Source organism: Salmo salar, chromosome 20 (genome assembly GCF_965601325.2).
Source record: "Salmo salar chromosome 20, fSalSal1, whole genome shotgun sequence".
NCBI classification, from domain to species: domain Eukaryota; kingdom Metazoa; phylum Chordata; class Actinopteri; order Salmoniformes; family Salmonidae; genus Salmo; species Salmo salar.
The window spans coordinates 51,465,261-51,489,271 of NC_138310.1; the positions used below are offsets into that span (position 1 = coordinate 51,465,261).

At 43.7% G+C, this 24,011-nt stretch overlaps 1 protein-coding gene across 3 annotated transcripts; it reads left to right on the forward strand.

The window, feature by feature from the left end:
- The first annotated feature begins 6,471 nt into the window (after positions 1–6,471).
- LOC106580757 (uncharacterized) lies at positions 6,472–22,929 on the forward strand. 3 transcript variants are annotated; one of them, XM_014162137.3, is made up of 12 exons: positions 6,472–6,758; positions 15,452–15,762; positions 15,999–16,149; positions 16,289–16,471; positions 16,626–16,763; positions 17,006–17,200; positions 17,482–17,701; positions 17,892–17,992; positions 18,626–18,892; positions 20,259–20,405; positions 20,678–20,736; positions 21,210–22,929. In XM_014162137.3, exons 2-12 carry the CDS (start codon positions 15,485–15,487, stop codon positions 21,442–21,444), a joined length of 1,974 nt encoding a protein of 657 aa, XP_014017612.1. In that variant the 5' UTR covers positions 6,472–6,758; positions 15,452–15,484; the 3' UTR covers positions 21,445–22,929. The 3 variants fall into 3 exon arrangements, with proteins under 3 accessions (XP_014017612.1, XP_014017613.1, XP_014017614.1); XM_014162138.3 differs by having other exon boundaries at positions 6,477–6,758; positions 15,416–15,762; XM_014162139.3 differs by having other exon boundaries at positions 6,477–6,758; positions 15,429–15,762.
- Positions 22,930–24,011: the final 1,082 nt, after the last annotated feature.

Consider the following 24,011-nt stretch of genomic DNA (forward strand, 5'->3'; position numbering starts at 1 on the left):
AAATCTCTTTTCGTCGTAGTCAAATTGGGGATTTGGCCTTGGTGCCGCGCTTCTGCCTCTCGGCGCGCACGACGGTTTTTTAACCATACCTAGAGAAGTGCAGAAAATAACGTGTAACTTACACAGTTTCACAACCACTTTCTATGCAACTTCAAAGTTAAGAGCAAACGTATCCTCCTCTTGCCCTAACGGTTTCATCCGCGAGGCCCGTGTTCCTGGCTAGTTAGGCCCGTCCCTCCACGCCAGGATAATCCGTTTGTTCGAACAGCTGTTCCAGTTGTTTGGTCTGGCTGTCCATGAACACCTTGGTGCAAGTAAGTGCACAGAGGCTGAGACCCTGAGATAAAACGTTTTTTTTTAAAACATGATTAAGTAGTCGAAAGCAAGCAAAGAGCGAGAGAAAAAACGCTAGGTCTGAGAAATAGGCCTAATACTTTGTAACAATGTAGCACTACAGTTAAATACTTTGTGGCCTCGACAGTCTATGTTGTGAAATAATCAAATGTAACACGATCTCACCTCTTCCATCGTTGAAAACTCTGTTTAGAGTTGCACTAAGATACAGGTTTATATCTGCATGATGACAATTAAATGATCCATAGCTAAGGTAACTGCTACTATAATCAAACGTGTGTGATATGGTCGGAACCTGCAGCATGTGGGCGGTTGTCAGATCCCTCGGCATACCGTATTTCCAGTTTCCATTATGTCCTTTTGAGTGTCCGTGCAGAAAGATGCCAGACAAACATCCAAAATGTTATAAAGATTCCGTTGGATAAGAAGGTCCTTCTTCAGTGGCTAAAATGCGATCGATACATCCATGCTCAGAGTTAAAAGTCCCTAAAAAATAGGTTGGTGCTCAGGGCTACTTTTTGTCTCACCTCTCCAACCAAGGAAACCGTCCTTGAAATGTGCACTCTTATGATGAACCCCAGATTATATACTCCTCCGTTGACACTTCAAAAATAAGAGTAGCTGTAAAATGTAACCCCTCATTATGCAATTTACATTCCTTTGTACTAAAGGAAATGCCTAATGGCGCGTCATGGATTCACCTTTTTTGAAGATGTCCATCTCAAACTGTCCTGGTTCATCATAAAATAATATATACATCTTTGGTTCAAAGGATAATGACTTTGATGCCCTTGAATCAAAGGAATACACGTGATTGCTTGGAATTTGTCTATTGACTGATTAGATAGTATGGTCGAAACGGATGATACTAACTTTATGGTGCCTTATGATGCATCTGGGTTTATACGTTTTTTTTTTAACGTTTTGTTTATTATTTAAAAGTGGATTAACATGTCAATCATTTATGTTAAAATGGTGTCAGACTATAATGTCAGATGTGCTATCAAATTAAATAATAGGCTAGGTTAAGTACAGTGCATTTAGGTGTCACTACATACTACAGAGACTTCAGGGAAAGAAAGGCCTACTGTTTGTTTTGCGCATTGACAGGTTTTACGCGCTCTGGAATATAAATACAGGTGTAGGATCTTCATTTGATCACCCTTTTGCAGGTGTATTTGAGGTTTAAAAGGCTTCTGAAGTTTCTCATTTCCACTTTGAAATGTCATACTTGATTTTCCCATACGAAAATTGCATCAACCCCTACAAAAATGTCTAATTATAGTCAGTGGCGGTTCTAGACCATTTCAACTGGGGGGGCCAAGCTGGGGCCAGTTGTACTGTTAGAGGGGCCAGTTACATTAGACGTTATTGTTGTCATATCGTTTTCTTCACTGCATTGCAGGCATTAGCAGGCAAAAGACCATGTTCCACGTTGCCACTGTCTAATAACAAGATGGATAGCAAAAATGAGTTATGTAAAAATTATTTCATACTCTACATTTAGGGGGGCCACAAGGGGTCCAAAATTGTTGTCACAGGGGCACAACCACCCCCCCCCCCCTCCCCCCCAGAACCGCTAGTGATTATAGTGCACATAATAATTCAAATTTCCTGTAGTACCGTTATTATTTTCATGCGGTAGCAAACTGGCTCAAATTAAGATCCTACACCTGTAGCCTAGAAAAGACAGTCGCATGAGTGAGTCTTATGATCTTTCGTATATGTGGGCTACCCAGACTTCCATTTTCAACGTCAAAATTATTTTGTGAGCATTCACAGTAGCCTTTTGTAGGCATAGTTATTCATAACCCAGTTATGTAAGACCTTTGTCTGAAATATGCCGCAATTATCTTTGTAACCAGCTGGTGGTGCCCTTTCCTAAAGACTAAAAATGTGTTTGTTTACTTTGATGATTAGAAGCGTAAGTAGGGCACGAGCACAATCAATTGAGCAAAGCGAAAACACTTCACAACGAGACAAGGAAATAATCAACTACCCGATACTAGCACCCGTATCCTATCCACGAACAACGTTTGTGAAATATTTAATCCCCAAATTGTCGTGTTTGAAACCTTCTTTTGATCGGTGGTGTGAGACGGCACATGTCACTGTTTATGCACTGAACGGATCAAGAGTAATGCGCCTAGCCTACTCCATTCCAGTCAATTACCGGAGCCAATCAGAGATGCTTTGTAAATCCCAACGTAAATAACCGAGTATAGGTTAACGTTTCTATTCGTTTTTTATGTACGCTATTCATATCTGTCCAACAGACTAACATACGAACCGTTTTTTTTTGTACGTAGGAGGCAGTGCATCCTGAATCATGAGGGGATACTATATAGGAATATCAATCATATTTGGGAAATTTGTTTTAAAATCATACTGTATCGTACGGAATACATTATGTATGACCATTCAGACCTTTGACCAAAGGGTTGTTTATGTTCAAAGAAAGATGTGTCTGTTAGAACTCAGTTATGACACAAGTATCCATATGATATTTAGATGGCATATGATCTGTGTAGGTTATATGTAAATCCATGTTTTAGATAAAAGAGGTGTCATCTCAGGCATGTTAGACTTGCAAATGCTGACAGTACTGACAAGACTCAAAAGGGACAAGTGTACAGATCAATCATCGTACTCTCTGTGATCCCCCAATGTAAAGAAACTCATATGGTCATCAATGAGGGAGATAAGAAACCAGACCATAGCTGGCTCTTTGATATTAAACTATATGTAACAATGAACTCTAAATGGAAGCGTATGTATAAAAAACAACATTTTGAATGGAGTGATCTGTCTCCCAGTGGCAGTTTAATGTTTAATGAATGGGATTCTATGGTTAACGTAGTAATTTATGTGGTTACATTGTCTTGACCATTGCAGTATGTAACATTGTACATGCTGCCAAAGAAAAGCATATGACATCCTTGCATGTGAAACCGGGCATCACAATCAGACAGGAGAACACATGTCAGGCCTTTGCTACAAGGATTCATTATTACTACCGAGTACCCTAGTTTCAAGGTACAACCTCTGACCAAATATTACCCTTCAATGTCAATTTACTTCACCTGACTTCCTCTGCCTGCTGTGAATGATTTGGACAAGCATTCACTTAACAAGACTCACGTCATCACTCAGCTTGAGAGTTGACTATTCTAGAGTTTTGGGCTTTAACCCAGAAATGAACTAATTCTCATGAAGTCAACCTACGTGAAATACAGAAATAAAATGTGCATATTGTACAATATGTTACCATCAGGGCCAATCTCGTTAAACTGAATAATCAAAATACAGGGAGTCTTTTTTCCCCGATGAGATATTATGTCCTCAATCAATCAGTCATAAGCATTCCTCCCTGACAAAGCACAGCATTGACATGTTTTTTTTTAAATCATTGACTCCTCTAAGATTCAATCAGCTAGGAGGCTAACCAAGGCTTCTACTTGCCTTGCTCCCGCTAAGTGTAACGCTAAAATATTTACTCTTGTCTGAGATGAAGACCTGAGCTGACAACTGCAGCTTTTTCCAATGGGAGTAAGAAACTCTAAAATAGGGAGGGAGAGTTCATGTTAAAGATATATTTTTTCTCTGTGTTTATTACTGGGTTTAATTTGTGGAAATGATATCCTCTTGGGGTTATCGAGATAATGTGACTTGTTAAACTGGCATCTTGAAAACAATCTTAATGCCTGAAGAATAGCTTACATACTGTAAATTGTGTCTCACTCTTGTAATAGATATGTAATGGCTCGAAATGATAGTATTTTTCTCATGTTTTAGCTCTACAAATCAATGCCGATGACTTAACCATAATTTATCTTCAATTCGTCACCATACAAGGAATGTGAATATTATTTGAGTATCGCATCGAGTATGCATTGAAAGTAGCTCAATTTGCCAGCCCACTTACATAATGATTCTGCTTATCAAAGATTCAATGTGCCTACCTACTGTCTGTCTAGTGTAGTTCAGGCTATGGGCACTAGTAGGCAATACACATGCCCCAAAATTATAATACCCTCCACAGCCATTACATAACATTCCATGCATTAGAGAACACCTATAGATGTGCTAAGTCTAAAAAGGCACTAGACAAGTCAGTCACAAAGAGAAGGCTGTGAATTACATTGGAGGGACCAATCAGCATAAACATCAACAGAATAGGGGCACCATTTCATTCTAGGTTAACAGGCCAGACCAGGGATGGACATTTTGTCCATTAGATGTGGCTTTTATTAAAGGCTATGTCTCCTGGAAGGGCTCTCCATAAATGGAAGGGATCCGCTGTTTGAGTCGCCTTCCTGCTGATGCTGCTGTGAACCCTGTCAGACCTCTGCACTCGGCATGCCTCGCTAAACGACTGTCTGGTCACAACCTATATATTGTTTGCCATGTGAGGCAATGCAGTGTCCACTTCATGATACTAACTGTACATTACATATCTCAATGGAATGAATTAAGTTGGCCACAGAAGACCATTCAAACTAGGTTTCTTCCTTGTGTCTCAAATCAGGTAGAAAAAAAGAGTTAACTCACACCGTCCAGTTAGGGCTGTAATCATCTTCTGTATTGACTACTGAGATGCCATCTCATTCTCTCTGTGGAGCTCTGATGATGAACTTCCTCCCTGCACCTTGTTGAATGGAAACCTGTGGCCTCCTTACCAGTGACTCTTCTCTTTTGTTTCTCCGGAAAGACCAATGGTAAGCCCCCTTCCCTTCCCACTCCATAGCATAATTAAAACAGAGAGAGAGTATGGAGAGTAAAACCACTCTGATGTATATTTACAGTGTTTTTTGTCATAATTAGCAGACTGGGTAATCCATTCAGACGTGCTCAGTGAGTTATCTCGCATGCCTTGCCCCTCCCCCATCTCCCCTCTCCCCTTGTTAAAAAGAGATTTGACGTTAGCTTCGGTTGGAGAGTGGGAACGCGGTAAGTATATAATCTCTATCTCTCTCACTCACTCCCCCTGTTTCTGCTGAAGCACCAACGAAAACCGTCTGACTGAGCCCTCTAAGACATGAGCTGAGAGTGAAGCCATCAATGTAAAAGCCTGAATCTGTCTCTCTCTCAATTCAATTCAATTCAATTCAAGGGGCTTCATTGGCATTGGAAACATGTTAACATTGCCAAAGCAAGTGAGGTAGATAATATACAAAAGTGAAATAAACAATAAAAATGAACAGTAAACATTACACTCGCAAAAGTTTCAAAAGAATAAAGACATTACAATCTCTCTCTCTCTGGCATGCTGTGTTCTTGCCCCACACTGAGGCTCTGTAGCCTGTGTATGTGACTACAGTGAGGTGAATGTTTGCCTCGCTGATGCCCCTCCTTTGTTTCACTGTAATCAACAACAAAGGGTGTCCTTGGGAAGGGGGGAGGGGCTGCCTATTAGTACAGTGTGAGTTAATCTGCTGTGCCTTCTCTAATGACACAAATACAATTACAATGCACCCTGAATCTGTATAGATCCCATCTTATTTCACTGTCTCCTAAAACCACAGGATCTACTCTAAATCATGGGGTTTATGAGTCACGTCTTTATACTAGTCACTCCATTATTTCTGGAGCCCTGAGCCAAATAGATTTACCAAGATATTCTCTGTGTTCAAGACAACTGGGGTGAAAATTATAATATACTCATTTTTTTATTTAACTTTTATTTAACTCGGCAAGTCAGTTAAGTTATACTCATATGAGTATAGATGACTGCAGCTTAGAATAAAAATCTTATACAAGCCATTTCAACCTCTTTTTATACCATCCTTATGTAACTGGCCTACAATATGCCTTCATTTGAATAATTGCATATAAGGGGTAGAAGAGCTGTGCACATAGCCTGTATAATACATGTAAACGTTTGCATTTATTTAAAATGATCCAGACATCTGTCTTAGATATATATTTTTTTAATCACAGTCTTGAAATAACCTTTTGAGTTTAAAAAAAATCGATAAGAGAAACTTCAATTGAATTGTCCACTGTATTTGTTCAGTTATGAAAGAATGGATAAGGCAATATTTTTTGATAGATCCTATTTTTGGTTGGGAATTGTCAGTACGTGATGCATTCAGGTAGGCGGAAGTGTAATGCAGGTGAGTCGCGTTTGAGGGGTGTGGTTTCAAACTACCTGTGACAGGTCAAGTTACCTGCTATATTCATAACGCCGGCGTGCTCTTTCGGTAGTGCTTACATTTACACGAGAAAGTAGATCAACTTCACAAATGACATCCTATGATTGTTTTTTTTAAGCGTGCACAAACGTCCCTCCGCATTTCGAATAGGTGTTTGTCATATTCAGGCATCAAGCGAAATGGGGCTTCCAAGTGTCAAGACCTCCCAGCTGAATGAATCTTACCTGTGTGTCCAGACGAAGTAGAATCGTAAGTTGCCTGTTTGTTTCACTGTCTCAATGCTATTGGTGATTTTTGACGTCGACATAGTTTAAACGTTCGAGTAGGCCTATTAAAATGTACAATTATAACATGTTATTTCAGTCACGTTTTGTTTGGCCAGAGACGACAAAAAGTGGGTCATTAACAACATTCGAATTTCGTCAATGTTATTTCAAGTTCCAAGAGCAGGCAGGAATGGTGTTTACCTCAGGTAGTACTAACTTGTAGGCCTAAAGTGTCCTTTCCACGTAAAGGGACCGTTACTGTCTGGCTGCTGTACTATGAAACTACAGTATCCATGACTCATTTGTACAAGTGAATTCCCTGTCATGCCTTGAGGTTATTACTTTATGAGGATGTGGCATCAATAGCCTTACTGCTGGACCTACAACTCCCAGTGGAATCAAATACTCCTCAGCCATCTAAGTTTCACTGAAAACTGTGCTCTTTTCACAAGGTCTGCACATCTATCACTCCAGTGTTTAATTGCTAAATTGTAATTACTTTGCCACTATGGTCTATTTATTGCCTTACCTCCCTAATCTTACCTCATTTCCACACACTGTATGTAGATTTTTTTTCTATTCTGTTATTGACTGTTCTTTTGTTTATTCCATGTGTGACTCTGTTTGTCGCACTGATTTGCTTTATCTTGGCCAGGTCGTTGTAAATGAGAACTCTTTCTCAGCTGGCCTCCCTGGTTAAATAAAGGTGAAATAAAAAAAGGTAGAGTACTTTTACACAACAAATTGCACATCGCTTTTGCGGGCCGATGTCTAAACCTTGCAATGCCAGTGAATAAAGCAAGTTTGTATAGGCCTAATGGGAATGACAGTGTATCCTCACAGCCCTTTGACAGTCCTTTTTTTTCATCAGTGACCAGCAATTAGATAAAATGATTCTGCTCCTTTTGAGCAGTGCTTGACCTGAAGAAATTGGTGTCGGCTAATTAACTACTGAATCGGTCAGCAACATCCCTCAGACAAGTGCCAGGACCTGGACCAGAAAGCTGACAACGGGCTGTCTGTGAAACCCAACTCATGAGTTTGTGAGCTGACGTCTATCAGGATATCTTAGATAGCTATTTGATTTACTATCCCTGACCTAGAGATAAAGGGTGTAAGGACATTAATCGGAAGGAGAATTTCAGGCCTTTTTTATTTCGGTATTGATATGATACCCGCTCATCATTGACGGTTACAGATCTCTTAATCATAGTCACAAAATGTCCCCTCTTCAGGGGCTCAGCTTCTCAAGAATAGCATCTGGCAGTATCTCTCCAAGCTCCCTACATGGAGCTGAGAGGGAAAATAAACAGATAAAAGATTTCTGAACTGGATTCAGGGTGGATTCATTTACCTGCTGCTCTCCTATAACCAAAAATGTATTGTATAACAGGGATTCTAAAGTATTGTGATTTATTTTTGTTTCCGTCCAGACATCCATTTTGATTAAGTCTCTCTATCTGTCCATCTATGCCCCTCTTGCAGACGTCCATCGCAGGCCTCTAAATTGTTTCCAGAAAGGTTATTTTTTTTTTGGCTTTCATTCCAGTCAATTTCCGTTGCATTCATTAGCTTGCTCTTTTAGTTATTTACACATTTTAATTATGTTCATTTCCCCTGATAATGTCTAATAAAGGAATTGTAGGACACAAGGAACATTGCGAACCACCGAGTCTAATTGAGTGCTCCAACCCTCTAAGAACTGAGTTCCATTCCCATATCCTATATACGGCATTGTGTGTGTGTGTGTGTGTGTGTGTGTGTGTGTGTGTGGCTGCATGATGGTCACCCTAAGGAGAGGTGCGGTCACTAACGGAGGAATGTGCTCTGCATTTGGACATGGCTGGGGTTTTTCTCTCTCTCTCTCCTCATAGCGATTGATTTGTACTGTATTTGATGTTTAACCACTTTTTTTATTACAGTGCAGTAGTGTTACAAACGAATATTTGTCTTTCAGTCACTGAGGGCTGAATACTACAGTCTCGGTACTACAGTACACAACTCACTCACTCCATCACCCTTTCTCCTATCTGTCCCTCTGTCTATCAATCTGTGTTTCTCTCCTTTCTCTTATTCTGCTTCGCCCTCCATTTTGTCTCTGCCATTTCTTTCTCGTTCTCACTCAATTAATGCAGAGACTTAGTTGGAGGGTGAAAAAGTTTCCATCGAGGGTCACCAGATCTCTCCTCTGGACCTGCTCCTTTCCTCTCCCACAACTGACTGTGTTAAGTGTTCTGATCTTGGATCAGTTTGGGGGTGACTGACGGTGAGTTTCTCTCCCTGGCTGCCTCTATCTCTGTGCAGATGGAGGGATAGATCAGGTGTCCCAGGCCTGTCTTCTGCACTCCATCCGGACAGCAGAAAGGCACATTTGTTCACTTTGAGTCTTTTGTGCTCCCGAGACAATGGCCGCAGTCTCTGGGCCATTGGGGTGAGGGGAGCGAGTTTGAGGGGGATGGGTTGGGAGCAGTTGAAGACGTGACGCTATGCTCCATTTTTCTCTGCTCCTCACCGGCTGTCCCACCGGATGTCCCCCATGGCTGCGGCCCCTCACTCCGCCCCCGCGGTATGGCACAGAAGGGAGTGGTCGGACATGCTGCAAAAGAGACGGGCACTGTAAACGTGTCGATAGGCATGCTAACTGTTGGGATGAGAATAGATCAAGGTGTTTTGTTAAGATGTCATTATTTCAGCTATGGCGACATGCATAGTTAACATACTATTTGTGAAAAATGACATGTTTCCAATGGCTCTGTACTTGCTATTTGTTTAATTTTGCCTACTGCGCCTAGTCCTTTCGACTGAACTGCATTCGCCCTCAGAGTTGTTGAAGTACTGAACTAGTTGGCATGGACTAAAAAGTGCTGAAGTCAAAGTTGAGTTTTGTTGAGCAAGACTAACTATGTGGTCACTGGTGGTGCTGTAGAGCCCATCTAATAGTATCCAGGCAGATAAATGTGATTCATGCAGTGGTGTGGTGCCTCGGTCTGTTCAGCCTTGAGCCTCTGCTCCAGGCATTGGACCTGCATACCAATAGCTGGTTTTTTTTTCACCATCAGAAGAGGAGGAGAGGAGCTGCCTTCACACACCCGGACAAAGAACGACCTGTCCCAGCTGCTTATAAACTTTGTGTCCACCGCAAATCAGACGGCTAAAGGGATGCAATTGCCAATTAATTATTGTCCCCGAACACTGTCCCACTAGGAACATGTAGCCAGCAGTACGTGACCTGGAGGTTGAGTCAATGTTAAGGCAGATGACAGTTGATACATTCTGTCAAGGACTGAATGGCAGACTGACTCTGCAGGTTAACAATCCTCTTTCCCCTGGTCATTTTCCTGCTTCTCGCTCCCAGCCTGTCCTTCAGGTGGTCCATGATGCTACCGGTGTCAGCTGACGAAGCATCCATCATGGAAATGTCAGCGGCCAATCACGCTTTAATGGCTGTGTTGACGCTGTCATTATTTTTGTCTCACGCAGCAGGGCTCGTCTGGGCAATCGTTGGCTGATGACGTCAGCAGCTCACCTTTTGTCTGAGCCGAAGAGGTATAGTTTTTCTTCTTCCGTAGCAGACAACAGTTTCACTGTTTGGGTTCATTCAGCTCTCTCACTTATTCAAATGCAGGTATTGTTATGGGAAACTACCAATATGCACCTGTTTTGCCCCTCCACCCCTACCCTGACAGTAATATGACTCATGCACATTGTGGGCGTAAGCTGACATTAGTTTACTTGTCATATCCCTATTCATGGGCAGGTAGTTACTCTAATCTGTGCAGAAATGGTGACATGACATCCAGTGTCTTAGGACTGTACTATATACACGGATGGCCTTTGCCGTACTGTAAAGAGGAAGGTTTTAACAGAGTAAATGTACTGTCATTGAGAAGTAGCCTATTGGGACTGTATCATCACCTGCAGCCAGGGAAGCCCCCTGCCCTTTGTGCTGTCTAGAGGGAGACTGAAACCTAACCATGACACTTTTTTTATGGATGGTGTATATGATACAGGCATGTATGTGCAGAAACCTGAGCTTCTGACCCGAGTCCCTGTGGAATTACATGTTACTCAACTACTGGCTGTCAGCTTCCATCATATACTGCAACCCTAACCCCCACACACACACACACACACCACTCAAAACTGGAGAATTGATTAACCTCTCACCATAGATCTGGAGCCTCGTTGCCGCCCAGCCCTCTCTCTCCCTCCCAGCCTGCAGAAATTACGAGTGCCCTTTAGAAGCTGTGACACCTGCGTGTTCCATTATACTCCAGAATGGACTGAGCTCCTCTAACAGGTGCAAAGGTAATAAAACTGCTTTCGATTTTCAACTCCCATCGCCTCGAGGCCCAATCCAGTGACTCCGTGCCCTCTTTCGATGGAGCAGTCAGCCACACACGCTTATGAATGTTGAGATGCGAGTGACTGACGCTGCTCTCTCATGAGTAAAAAGAAAAAATGTTTCATGGTGTTCATATTTAACCAATGGCTGGCAGCCATTTTGAAAGCCCTGCGTTCTCTTCTATCTGAATATGAAGAGGAGAAGATGACCATTGATAAATCTGTCTGATTGGTAGTGTTATTCCCTGTCTCACCCTGGATGATTAGTCTAAGGGCAATCTCCGGACGGTCGGGGCGGCAGCAGTCTGCTGTGCTGGATTATCAAGTGTGACATTAGTCCGGAGAGGTCCGTTGACTTGCCGATGATTAACAATAAGCCCCCGGTACCAGAGTAGCCAACCTTCCATGGCGTATTCAGCAGGTAAGGGACCAGGGGAAATCTATTTGGCATTTTGTTATACCAGGGTCACAGTGGTGCCCTCGTAACTCTTCCGGACACAAGTGTGAAGAAGTGGTTTATCGGCCTCCAAGGCTGGGAATTCTTAAAGAGCCTACAGGCTACTTCCACGATCTGGATTTCTATTTAACTGCATAAAAATAAAAAATAAACTGCCATGGAAAAGAACACTCCTGTGTTAACTTGTGAAGTATTAAGTCTCCAGGGCATCTCAATCAAGTTGTTTAAGGGACATTTTGATTGACACCACTAGTAATGTGAGCAGATTGGGTTGGCATAACGCAGTGGTAACCATGTAAGATAAGCAATATTTACTTTTGGGTCATAAAATCATCCCCTTCCATTTTTATTGATGTAGTCCATAACTGTATCACACATGATAGTAGTTCAGACTCCACCGACAGTCTAGTCTCACATCTGCCCTACATAAAGTTTTTCCTGGCAGTCTCTGTGACCTATGGACTTCCGTTTAGTAATTAGTTGTGGGCATGTCATTGTCTGAGAGGTTGGCTCAAATGGAGAGTTTCTCACGGCTTTGTGCCACACAAATGAACCAACTGAGAACCACGTAAGAAGTTTGCCAAGAGTTCAAACTTGATAGTGAAATCTCTGCACTGTCTAAAGAGGATATGAAAGGAATACTAAGTATAGACAGTTGGGTCGATGGACTCTCACAAGTGGGATTGCAAGTGATGTGTGTTGGAAACATCCTCCACACTGTTCTAATTCCCCTGGAAGGAGCTGTCATTCCTTTCACATAGCGACATGCCTTCCGCCCTGAAGCATGGAAATTAGTTATGAATGAAATGAGAAGACTGCATCAAAAAGTATCCTCAGCAGCTAATGAATGCAAAAAATCGATTTTTAAATCAGTGGTTTTTGCAGGGACCCCTTTTTTTTTTTTTTTTTTTTTTTCGCAGGGACCCCAATAACTATTTGCGACTCCACCCAAAATTCAATAACAAATTTACAATTTTACATCAACAAATAACCATCAATTCATTACATCAAAATGAAAAGAAACCAATAAATACAATTATCTTTCTCAAACATTTGTTGTCCCATACAATCATTTGTACTCGTAAGTTATTTTTTTTTTTGTATTTTTTTTTTTTGGCAACCCCACTGAAGTAAGTTCCCCCATGCTACTAGGGGTCACGACCCTGACTTTGCTCTAAATGGTATTTAGATAAACATTGGCAAAAAGACTAATCTTTTCTGTTTATAATTCACGATCAAATGTCTGACAGCCTCAGAAACCTGTGCCCACTCTGAAACGTTATCTGACAGGCTGCTGCCCAGTGTGCCGTCAATCATTGAATAAAAGCGAGAGAAAGAAGGAAACAAACTATTATACTTTACTGTACTGTAGAGATGACAAACAACCAGGATTAAACAGCCCTTGCCTACAACCAGGATTAAACAGACCGGCCTAAATGAATCAAATCAAATGTTATTGGTCACATGCAGATGTTATTGCGAGTGAAGCGAAATGCTTGTGCTTCTAGTTCCGACAGTGCAGCGATATCTAACAGTTCCACAGCAGCTACCTAATACACACACATCTAAGTAAAGGATCGGCAAGATGATATAAAATGCAGTATATACATATGAGATGAGTAATGCAAGATATGTAAACATTATTAAAGTGAATTACTCAACTTCTGGATGGTAGCGGGGTGAACAGGCAGGGGCTCGGGTGATTGTCTTTGATTTTTTTTTGGGCCTTCCTGTGACATAGAGTGCTGTAGGTGTCCTGGAAGGCAGGTAGTTTTCCCCCGGTGATGTGTTGTGTAGACCGCACCAACCACTGGAGAGCCTTGCGGTTGTGGGCGGTGCAGTTCCCGTACCAGGCGGTGACGCAGCCCGACAGGATGCTCTCAATTGTGCATCTGTAAAAGTTTGAGGGTTTTAGGTGACAAGCCACATTCCTTCAGCCTCCTGAGGTTGAAGAGGCGCTGTTGTGCCTTCTTCACCACATTGTCTGTGTGGGTGGACCATTTCAGTTTGTCCGTGATGTGTACGCCGAGGAACTTAACTTTCCACCTTCTCAACTGCTGTCCCATCGATGTGGATCAGGGGGTGCTCCCTCTGCTGTTTCATGAAGTCCACGATCATCTCCTTTGTCATTGAGTGAGAGGTTGGTTTGCTGACACTATACTCCGAGTGCCCTCACCACCTCCCCTGTAGGCTGTCTCGTTGTTGGTAATCCGGCCTACTACTGTTGATGATTGAGTTGGAGGCGTGCATGGCCACGCAGTCATGGGTGAACAAGGAGTACAGGAACGGGCGGAGCACGCACCCTTGTGGGGCCGCAGTGTTAAGTGGATGTGTTGTTTCCTACATTCACCACCTGGGGGTGGCCTGTCAGGAAGTCCAGGACCCAATTGCACAGAGCGGGGTTGAGACCCAGGGCCTCTAGCTTAATGATGAGCTTGGAGGGTACTATGGTGTTGAATTCTGAGCTATAGTCAATGAACAGCATTCTTACATAGGTATTCCTCTTGTCCAGATGGGGTAGGGGAGTGTGCAGTGCGATGGCGATTGCATCGTCTGTGGATCTATTGGGGCGGTAAGCAAATTGAAGCGGGGGTCAGGTAAGATCCTTAACTAGACTCTCAACACTTCATGATGACAGGAGTGAGTGCTACGGGGCGATAGTCCTTTAGTTCAGTTGCCTTTTGACTTTTTGGGTTGCGGAACAGTGGTGGCCATCTTGAAGTATGTCCGTCAACACGCCAGCAGGTCTGCGCCGGCAGCCTTGCGAGGGTTAACACGCTTAAATGTCTTACTCACGTCGGCCACAGAGGAGAGACCACAGTCCTTGGTAGCGGGCCGCGTCGGTGGCACTGTATTATCCTCAAAGCGGGCAAAGAAGGTGTTTAGTTTGTCTGGAAGCAAGACGTCGGTGTCCATGACGTAGCTGTTTTTTTTATTTTTTGTAGTCTGTGATTGTTTGTAGACCCTGCCACATGCGTCTCGTGTCTGAGCCGTTGAATTGTGACCACTTTTTCTGCTGACATTTCACTTGTTTGATTGCCTTGCAGAGGGAATAACTACACTGTTTGTATTCTGCCATATTCCGTCACCTTTCCATGGTTAAATGCGGTGGTTTGCGCTTTCAGTTTTGCGTGAATGCCGACTTCTATCCACAGTTTCTGGTTAGGGTAGGTTTTAATAGTCACGGTGGGTACAACGTCTCCTATGCACTGACCAGACAAGTGCATGTTTCAGACTGGTTTAATTACACACCCTCAGCTTTTGTTGTATGATTTTCTAAAGGCAGGCAGAAATGCTTAATGTCAACATCGATGGGACCAAAAAACTACTCTTTACTGTTTTCATTTCCTATCCAACAGTCTAATGTGAAAACGTCCTCTGTTTTCAGCTCCTAACCCCTTTTTAGAATGGTCTGAAGTGTGGAACTGCTGAGTCATAATTCATAAGAGGGATTGCTACTACTAAACGATTAGATGGCCCAGAAAATTACCTCTTGGCCATTCGGGTAGTTGCCTCACTTTGGGAGAGGCATTCAGCTACGCGCCATCTGCGCTGTCTCTCTCAATTCTTGGGCAGTCATTCAGAACTCTGTTTGTAATTACTTATATGAATAACCCTGATGGGTTAACTCGGGTGCTCACCCAACACTGAGTGTACTCCAAGACATCCCACCCTTGATTTATAGTTTCATTCAAAGATCGCACCTTTTTACGGAGTGCATTGAAAGCATGTAGGTTCCATCTGATAACATACTATAGACATTGTTACACGTTACTGTGAGAAATGCTTTCAAATGAATTGCATAGAGTGTATGTTGTAATTGTCACCTCATTTCGGAGTGTTGTAATGCAGCGACACTTTCGCACCCCAAACAGGTGGAGCTGCCCAGGTGACAGGTGGAGCCCAAGATGCCTGTGGAGGTGCCACTCCTAGCCAGTAGTCATGGACACCATTGTCCCTGCAGCACAGGAAGTGACATAATGTCGGAAGAGGATGAACGTCGAGTCACTACCCAGTCTGTGAACAGCCCCTTGGGATTGGACCTGATCCTAGAGCACACTGAGCCCCTACTTTCTGAGTCCCACTTCCTGCCTCTACTACATATCAGTGAGGAGCCCCAAGACTGTCTGCCACTGGGAAGCTGCTTGATCCAAGATGGAAGCCTGTCTCTGGATGGATGTGTCCAGTGAGTGTGAAAAATCCCCTTTCTCAACTCCTCAACACATTTGTTTTCTCTTCTGACCCCTATGGGGTTTTCTCAAGTGTATTTGCTGATTTGAAGGATTAAGACCTAATTAACGTGGACAGTTGATTATATTGATCAACAGGGCGATTCTGCAGTCTCTCCTAGAAGTGAACCATACTACCCTAATCGATGTGCTTTTCTGTTTACCAGTCTGGCCTTTGTTTTATCTCGCAAAGGTTGGAAAGAAAATGGGTGCTATGGCATGAGTTCATGAAGGAGTACTCCTCTCTCGGCGACTGGCTCCGATTGGCTGAGAAATCTGCCGACTCCCCGAGATCTGCCCATGTGCTCTTTGTCACTGCCAAGGAGGAGCTCAAGAAATTTGAGGTAAAAGAGAACAGATCAGGCCATCTAAAGCCCCATGTTGGTGGTGTTATCACAGCACTGTTTTGTTCACCTGTATAATAGAACAACAGACAAAGACAAGTCTATCTAAACCCCCAGTTGTTGTGTTCTCCCCTCCCAGAGCCTGAGGACCCAGGCTGGGGCTCGGCTGGTGCAGCTGGACAGTCTGACCCTTAGGAACAGGTCCCTGACCAGGCTCTTTGATGGGGCAATGCGGTCACGCCTGCTGGGCATGGCCAAGGACTGTGGTCAGCGCTGGGACCGCCTACATGGAACCATTGAGAGTGTCTGCCGCAGACTCAAGGTAAGAGGTGCAAGATACCCCCTTTCTCCATCACACAGATGTCCCCTATATACACTGCCTTAGACATTTATTTTTTGCGCTACATCCAATTTCCCCCCCACTCTCGCTTCACATGCTCTCTTTCCTACCCTGTCTCCTCCTGCCCCTCCCCTAGCACTGTGTCTCCCAACGGGAGGAGTTTGAGGGCCAGAGGGAGGAAATGGCTGTGTGGCTTGCTGACATGGACCTTAGGCTGACCGAGGTGGAACACTTCTCTGGAAGGGACACCTGTGACAAGATGCGGGAGCTGCAGGTAAAGGACATGGCCTAGGGCTGTACTGGACAGGACTGACCAGCCAAGTCATCTGACCACGCAATCAGCGGTCCTCACTTGTGCCTAACGTAATTTTGCGTCTGCTTTACCTGGTAATTGATCTGTATTTCCCATTAACTGTCCCTGACTTGCTGCTACCTGATGCCAGTACCAGGCCTTTCCCCTGGTAAATGTCTCCTCTCTGATTTGACTGGGCTGTGTGTGTGTGTGTATGGCCTCAGAGCTTCCAGGAGGCAGTGGGGGAGAATGCGGGCCATCTGAACTGTCTCCTGGTACGGGGTGAGGCGCTAATCCAGAGGAGCGAGCCAGAGGACGCCCAAGACATCGAGGCGGGGCTGCAGGAGCTGCTGCTCTACTGTGCCCAAGTATTTGAGGGAGTGGGCCGTCTGCACACACGCCTGCTCAGCATGAGACTGGTATGCTCTGCTTAACCTGTATCTGTAACTGCCACTCTAAGACCCTGCTCTTCTAAGCTTCTGTCCGCTGTTCTGAAAGGCCTATATGGGTTAAAGGAAGCTAGTGAAGAAAAGCGAGGTGATTTTGGGTTGTGAAGTATGTCATTTTCTCTCTTGGCTCTGATCAGCTGTTCCAGGCCAAACACTGAGAACAACTCTACCATTAGTGTGTTTTTATAGCGTCCTTATAGTTATTACCTTCCACTTATACCTCCTCCTTTGCTCCCTCCGCCCTATATCAGGTGTATGAGGATGACTGGGTACTGACTCAAGCCTCTGACTCTGGCTGTCCCTCTGAGATCCTGTTGGAGCAGGATGGTGTGTTTGAGAAGAGCAGCGCCCCAGACCAGCGGAACCCCCCCAACCTGGACCACATGGTGCTGGAGTGGGACCCCTCCGTCGACATCGGGGGCCCCGTCTCCCAATACGACGCTGACTTGTCATATTTCAGCGCCCACACAGGTAGGCAATGAAATAATTGACTATGGATTAAAATGAAAAGTTTATGACGCTTATAGAATAATCCACGTGTTCTATCCTCAACATTGGGATACCATGAGAACATTTTAAATGATTAACGCTGTCGTTGTTTTCGATGTGCGTCGGTGAGGCTTGGCACCAGATTTGAAGTGTGCTTGTGTCATTCAAACAGATCGAGAGAAGCCATTGGCCAGAGATGGTGTGAAGAGGCGGAGTTACCTCAGCTCCATAGGCTCTAAGTCTGATCTAAATAACAGCGCAGCAGAGGACATGGTGAGTAGCTCCTCCTCCTGATCTGTATTCTGGCGCTTCGCTCGGCCACTGTTCCCTTAGGCTCAGAGCCACACGCAGGTCAACATGTTTTTGCAATATTATCAGGAATGTAAACTTGTGTTCAACCGGCAAAGGAATTTGGTGTATGCTGAAGTATGTGCATCCGCTTGTCAGGGTGAAACAAATGATCTATTGAAATTATGATGAGGCACAATGTTGTTCTTCAATTTCATTAACAAGGAGTTATTGTGTGTGAGAGAGGTGGAGAGAGTGTGTGTGTGTGTGAGAAAAAGCAATCTTAGTGCTCTGTTTCTAGTTAACCCTAAAGCCAATACTTCCGTTATCATCGGTGTCAGTAGGGAGAAGTTTTGTTTTGCTGGTGTGACTAATATAATACTGATTGTGTTGAACTCAAACCAAAACCCATTGGAATTAATAGTGGAAGATACATTAGTGTAGGACTGATTTTTTTATTTTATTTTTATTTTTTTAGCATCTGATTAAGCCAGCAATATAAAGACATCAAAGCCTCTGAGGATTTTGCATATTAAAGCAGAAAACCTCAATGAAATGTGTTAGTTCATTCCAGGTAAAATGACACAATCTATCCTCACTTGTGGCTGGTGTTTCCAGAGTCTGGAGAGGAGGTTTGTGTATGCAGGTCCAGAGGTGTTGTCACCTCCCACAACCCAGAGTGTCACAGATGACATACCTCTACTCTCTGGCCGCTGGACGACCTCCACGCCCAACGGACCCTCCCAGGAGCCTGTGACCTTTGACCCTGCTCGCATCAGCGCTTGGCTGGGACAGACGCACGGACACACCGTCCCCTCTATGATCCCCTCGGTCCAACAGCGCAGAGCCTGCTCCAAAGCTGTCCAGACCGACAGTACTGGGAAGGTATGCCTTAAACCCAGTAAAACTCCTCTGCCTTTTTAAGACTGATCTAGTGTCCCCTTTGACCCATAATATCTCCTCCAAATTAGAATTTATTGTCGTCTCAGTTAATTGGTGGAAATAATGGCTTAGACAGAAACCCTCTGATCCTTTGAGGACATTCGACTTTGCCCACACCCCAAAAAATGATAGCCGCTGCAGTCTGAAACGAGTAAAGTTGGAGGAATGAGTTGCTAGCAACAGTAGCCTTCATTGAGCAGCGTACTGCATCACATGAGGATCTTCACGTGTGTGTGTGTGTGTAGCTTTCTGGAACGGCTGAGAGATGTGCCCTGGAGCCTCCACAAGACTCCTGACCTTCCACACTGATTAGATTTTGCTTATTTTCCTCTTTAGTAGCATTGGTCCAGAGAGGGTCACGTATAGTGAGACATACACACAAAGGTGTTTGGTTCTATGCAGACCTGCTTTGTGGAAAAGGCTCACTTTTTTTTTTTTCTTTTTTTTACTGTGAATAGCTCTAGGAATCGACTTTGCTTTTCAATATTTGCAAAAATGCATGGAGAATTCAGTGGCATCATTAAAAAAAGTGAATATCCATAGAATCATGTAAATCGACAACACTCAGTGTTTTGTCATTACATGCAGCTTTAAATTCATTGCCCACTATTTTGGGTGTGTCACATCGCCTACAAAGAGTGTATCTTATACCTCGTCTCGCTCGTAAACCAAACAATAAAATTGAGATTTATGAATGTATCGGTGTAGCAGAGGCCAATTTTTAAGTGTCACCAGAACAGAAACGGCCCAGGAACATTTCCCTTCTGTTTTTTTGGGAGGGTGCTTTTTTTTCTTTGTAATTAAGCTGTCTGAAGCCCAGCCTGACTAAAGCATTCTGTTCGCCAGAGGGGGACACGTCCATAAGAAAGTGAATCGCTGTGCTGATGGAAAGCCTGATTTTCACTGCAAAGCCTCAAACCTTGCAGAGGAACCATTTCCAATTCAAAGGGGCTCTTGTAATTTCTTTGCGCTCGTGGCTTAATTGGCAGCTTTACAGGGACGGCGGAACGCTCTAGCGTTAACTGGGTTTTTTATGTCGGAATTGCAGACGAGCGAATAAAGACAAGACACACCATAGGCCAAGAGCGGTCGTCAGAACCCAGTGAGTGGATAGAGGGGCAGACGAGGGGCTGATGGTTTGGTCCCATGAGAAGGGGGGGGGGGGGGGGGGGGGGTGCGCGGAAACCTCATTGGACCACATCTCTACGTCTTTCTTAATTTACAATTGGCCTTTGTTGCATAGAAACACTGCATGTAGAATGAGTCTAGCCTGTGCTGTAACCTAAACTGCTCTGTGTATGTATGTCAGTGTGCTGGTTGCTCTGAGGGAAGCCACAGTCTCAGGGACATCGCTGTTCAGAGACACCCCCAGGAGCTGTGCTTGGCCCCCTGCACCTCACAGTCATGTGACCTCCAGTCTAATATGATGACTTGTAGACTTCAATCAAACCCACAGGTAACAGTATCACATTATTTATCATTGCCATAACTGTTAATGGCAGCTTGTAAGATCAAGTCTATTCATCTGTTGTCTTCAAAACATACAACAATGTACTGAAGATGGCAGGTTGTATGCATGCAGATCACACAAAAAGTAAAAACCTTTGCCAGCTGCCTTGTAAAAAGTTGTATAGGCCTACAGAGCAGAGGCCAAAATGAATGCATCCCCTGTCGGGTTGTGTGTACACACAATCCCTCTCTCTGTTGATTCCTCTGTTTCTCTGCCAGTCTCCAGAGGAAGAGCTGCACTGCAATGCCTCATGGGAGGTGGTCCATAGTGAGCAACTGTGAGTAAAGTCTTATTCGCGTGGAAACTTTGGCTGCCTTTAAACAGGAAGACCAATTCTGATCTTTTGCCCAATTATTTGTATTTTGACCAATCGGATCTTTTGCCAATAATTGTGCAAAAGATCAGAATTGTTCTGCCTGTGTAAACGCAGCCTATATGTTTTAATATTCAATGCTTTGGTTCAACTTATTACTGTACTATCATAGTTTTTACTTATTATACGTAGATGCACTCAAATAGGCTTAACTTTCATAACTACAACACTGCAAGTACCCGTCGTGACATTTTGATATTCCACTCAATACCAATTAGAAGGTGATAGCAAATCTCACTCCTCCATGTGATTTATTGACATTAAAAACGGCACACACTCCCAGTCCCCAAGGTCAATAACAACCCCTGACTTCAACGATGCTGAGACTTTGTAATTCTATCACGCTCCTTCTATCCATTTCCCCGCTCCTCCTCTAGGCCAAATGAGTGCCCTGACAGACAAACCCAGTGCAGCTCGTGGCCCCTGGGGGCCGTGTGGGCACTAAAGACTCTGAGGAGCCCAGTGTTCCTAGTCGTCCTGCTGGCTGTGTTCCTAGCCCTGCTGGTCTGGCCCACAACGCTCCTCATGGACCCAGAGTGCCACCGCGCCAACTCCCTGGCCCGCACCTTCCAACTGGCCCTGAGCTACGTCAACGGGCCCCCGCCAACCTGAGGGACAAAAGTGTCCCAGAAGGTGGTCACGTCAAACCTATGGTGAGCCCGGAACACACCTTATTCAGGGGGGACAGTCCCAGAATGCCTTTCCACTTCAAAACCATGAGTAAGGCATTAACAAGGAGGCCATATGAGAGAAGAGAAATTAAGAACTATTAGGCTCAATAAAAATGTGGCCTTGGTATTTATTATCTGAATCCCTCCACCAGCCTGCTGGCAGAAGTAAATCATGACTTAATAGGCCTCATTTTATAACGATCTCTAATGGCATTCATAATGTCTTACTATGCCAGGGTAGCACTTTTGTTGATTGGTTTGTCATGATGGATTTGTAACTTATTTATGTGGTGATTATAATCTATATGGAAGACTTAATGACGGCAAATACTTTGAGCAATTCTCTTTTGGGCATTGGAAATGATCTGTAAATCAATATTTATTATGTCACAGCTAGAGAGAGCTTTCGATTTATTCTGCACCCTATATTGCAAGAGCTTGGGACTATTGGTTCTATCTGCATTTTTGTCCAAATTGAGTTATTGACCAAGCCTTGTTCTGTTCAATGTTCTCTACCTATATAGTACTCTAAACACCTCAATCTTGTTCAAATTCAAAAGAATACAAGACAAACATTGCTGACACCTTTCAAACCATTGAGGGTTCGGAACTTTGAAGCCAATTATCTCAGAATCATCTTTTTGCAGATAATCGTTAGTCCCAAGCTCTCGATTTCACATGGGGTTTCTGCTAATGAATGATACTGAATGCCCGAGTTTGGATTTACTAGGGCGACTTGCAGAGATAACCCATTTGTAGGTCAATGGGATAGGTGACCTGGCTAATGCACTTAGGATAAATTAGCACTCCTTTTTGTGCTGCTGCAGTGCATGTGTGTGTGTGTGTGTGTGTGACCTTGTTTGCATGTGTGTGGGTCGTTACTATATACTCAATGAATGTATTTTACATCTGCTGCGATGCCACGGGGTCCAGCTGGAAAACAATCAGGCAAAAGCCGACGCATCTGAGGCCAATGAAGACAGTGTAAGCCTCTAAACATACTGTATGTATTATGTAATAGTTTATGGTCAATGCTTATATTTTGACATAGTGGATGCAATCCTGGATCTCATCCATATGTCACAAATGCAATGTCAGTCTTAAGAAGTGAATGGATAAAAACTCCATAATATTATGTGAGGTACATGCGCCTCATCTGAAAATGTTGGAATATGTCTGCCTTATGCTTGTGTTTGTTTGTGGGGGAGTGTTTGCACGGAGTTTTGATTGTTGTCTGTCCAGTGTGTATCAGCGTGGAAATGTAGCGAAGTGTAACAAATCAGATTCCTCAGCTTCTTGCATTTCATGGATGATTTTTAAACTTCCCCTTTATACAGTAAAGGATTCCTGTTTTGTTTTTTTATATGTGGAGTTCAAGATCTGTACATGCGTCATGAAATTAAAGAACAGTGTGAGAACAAACAGAGGGGTATAGATCTCTATTTCTTCTACTATGGGATGTGTGTGTGTGTGTGGAATGGTATGTCTGATTCTGATTTCGCCATAGTGCGACGGCCTGCAAGTATCTGGGCTAGTGGGTGAACTGAAAGGGGGGTTTTGTACTGGTGCATGCAAAAAATGCACCCAAGAATGTTATAAATTCAATTAGTACGCAAATAAGTGAATGTCGGAAGAATTTGCAGATGACCTTTCCATGGCTAGCCAGTGAAAGTGAATTCTGATGCATAGGGTCAGGGAATCAGGATTGTGTGGCTGAGGAGACATAGTCAAGACTAACAGGGCCACTCAGTTCACCCATGCTAATGAGGCAAATTGCGACGTTTTCAATCTATGCTTTTTGGTTGTTTTCCCAATGACCCGTAGAGGGGGAGTCGATATAGAGAGCAAAATGCTGGTTTGTGTGTGTTTGGCACAACTGTTAACAATATAATTTAGGACCTGTGTAAAGACGGAAGAGCACGGCACGCTAGATTGGACTCTGGACCGAGATATACTGCCGGGTATCTGGTGCCACCGGCCAAATGACTGTAAAAACGGAACAAATAAATGCTACTATTTTCCCTTGAAGGACAAGCGTTGCCCAGTGGAGAAACGGGTGTCTGCTCAGGCGGCTGAGTAAATGACACTTGTCCCCCAAGACATTCTGAGTAAACAGACCTTTCCAGCTGACTTCTGATGTACTTATCAGAGGCACTGACACTGTGATATACCGCTTGCACAGCAAGTGTGCATACTGTAAAAGCCAGTGTGAAGAATGTCTGCTTTATTCCCCTGGATTTATCCCTGAATCCTTCTCTAACTGTACACTACTGGCCAATGTTTTTAGGCCAATCTAGTAAAAGCTGAGATGAAAGGAACTTATTTTTTTTTCTGTGTGGATATGGTTCTCTGTTTTGTTATATTCCTGCTAAAGCACCAGCAGTATATTTCACAGCCCCGGAGCCTATAAAAAAAAAAAATATTTATTAGTATGAGCCAGCCTGACTCACGTTAGTTACATCGCCAACTGAGTTTTGAGACGGCTCCTGAGAAGGACTGCTATGATCA

Excerpts from the sequence above, each read along its gene's own strand:
- LOC106580757 (XM_014162137.3), top strand. The coding sequence starts at position 15,485 with ATGCCTGTGGAGGTGCCACTCCTAGCCAGTAGTCATGGACACCATTGT. Across the intron at positions 16,764-17,005 it reads ACAAGATGCGGGAGCTGCAG|AGCTTCCAGGAGGCAGTGGG; the intron begins GTAAAGGACATG and ends GTATGGCCTCAG. Across the intron at positions 17,993-18,625 it reads ACAGCGCAGCAGAGGACATG|AGTCTGGAGAGGAGGTTTGT; the intron begins GTGAGTAGCTCC and ends TGGTGTTTCCAG.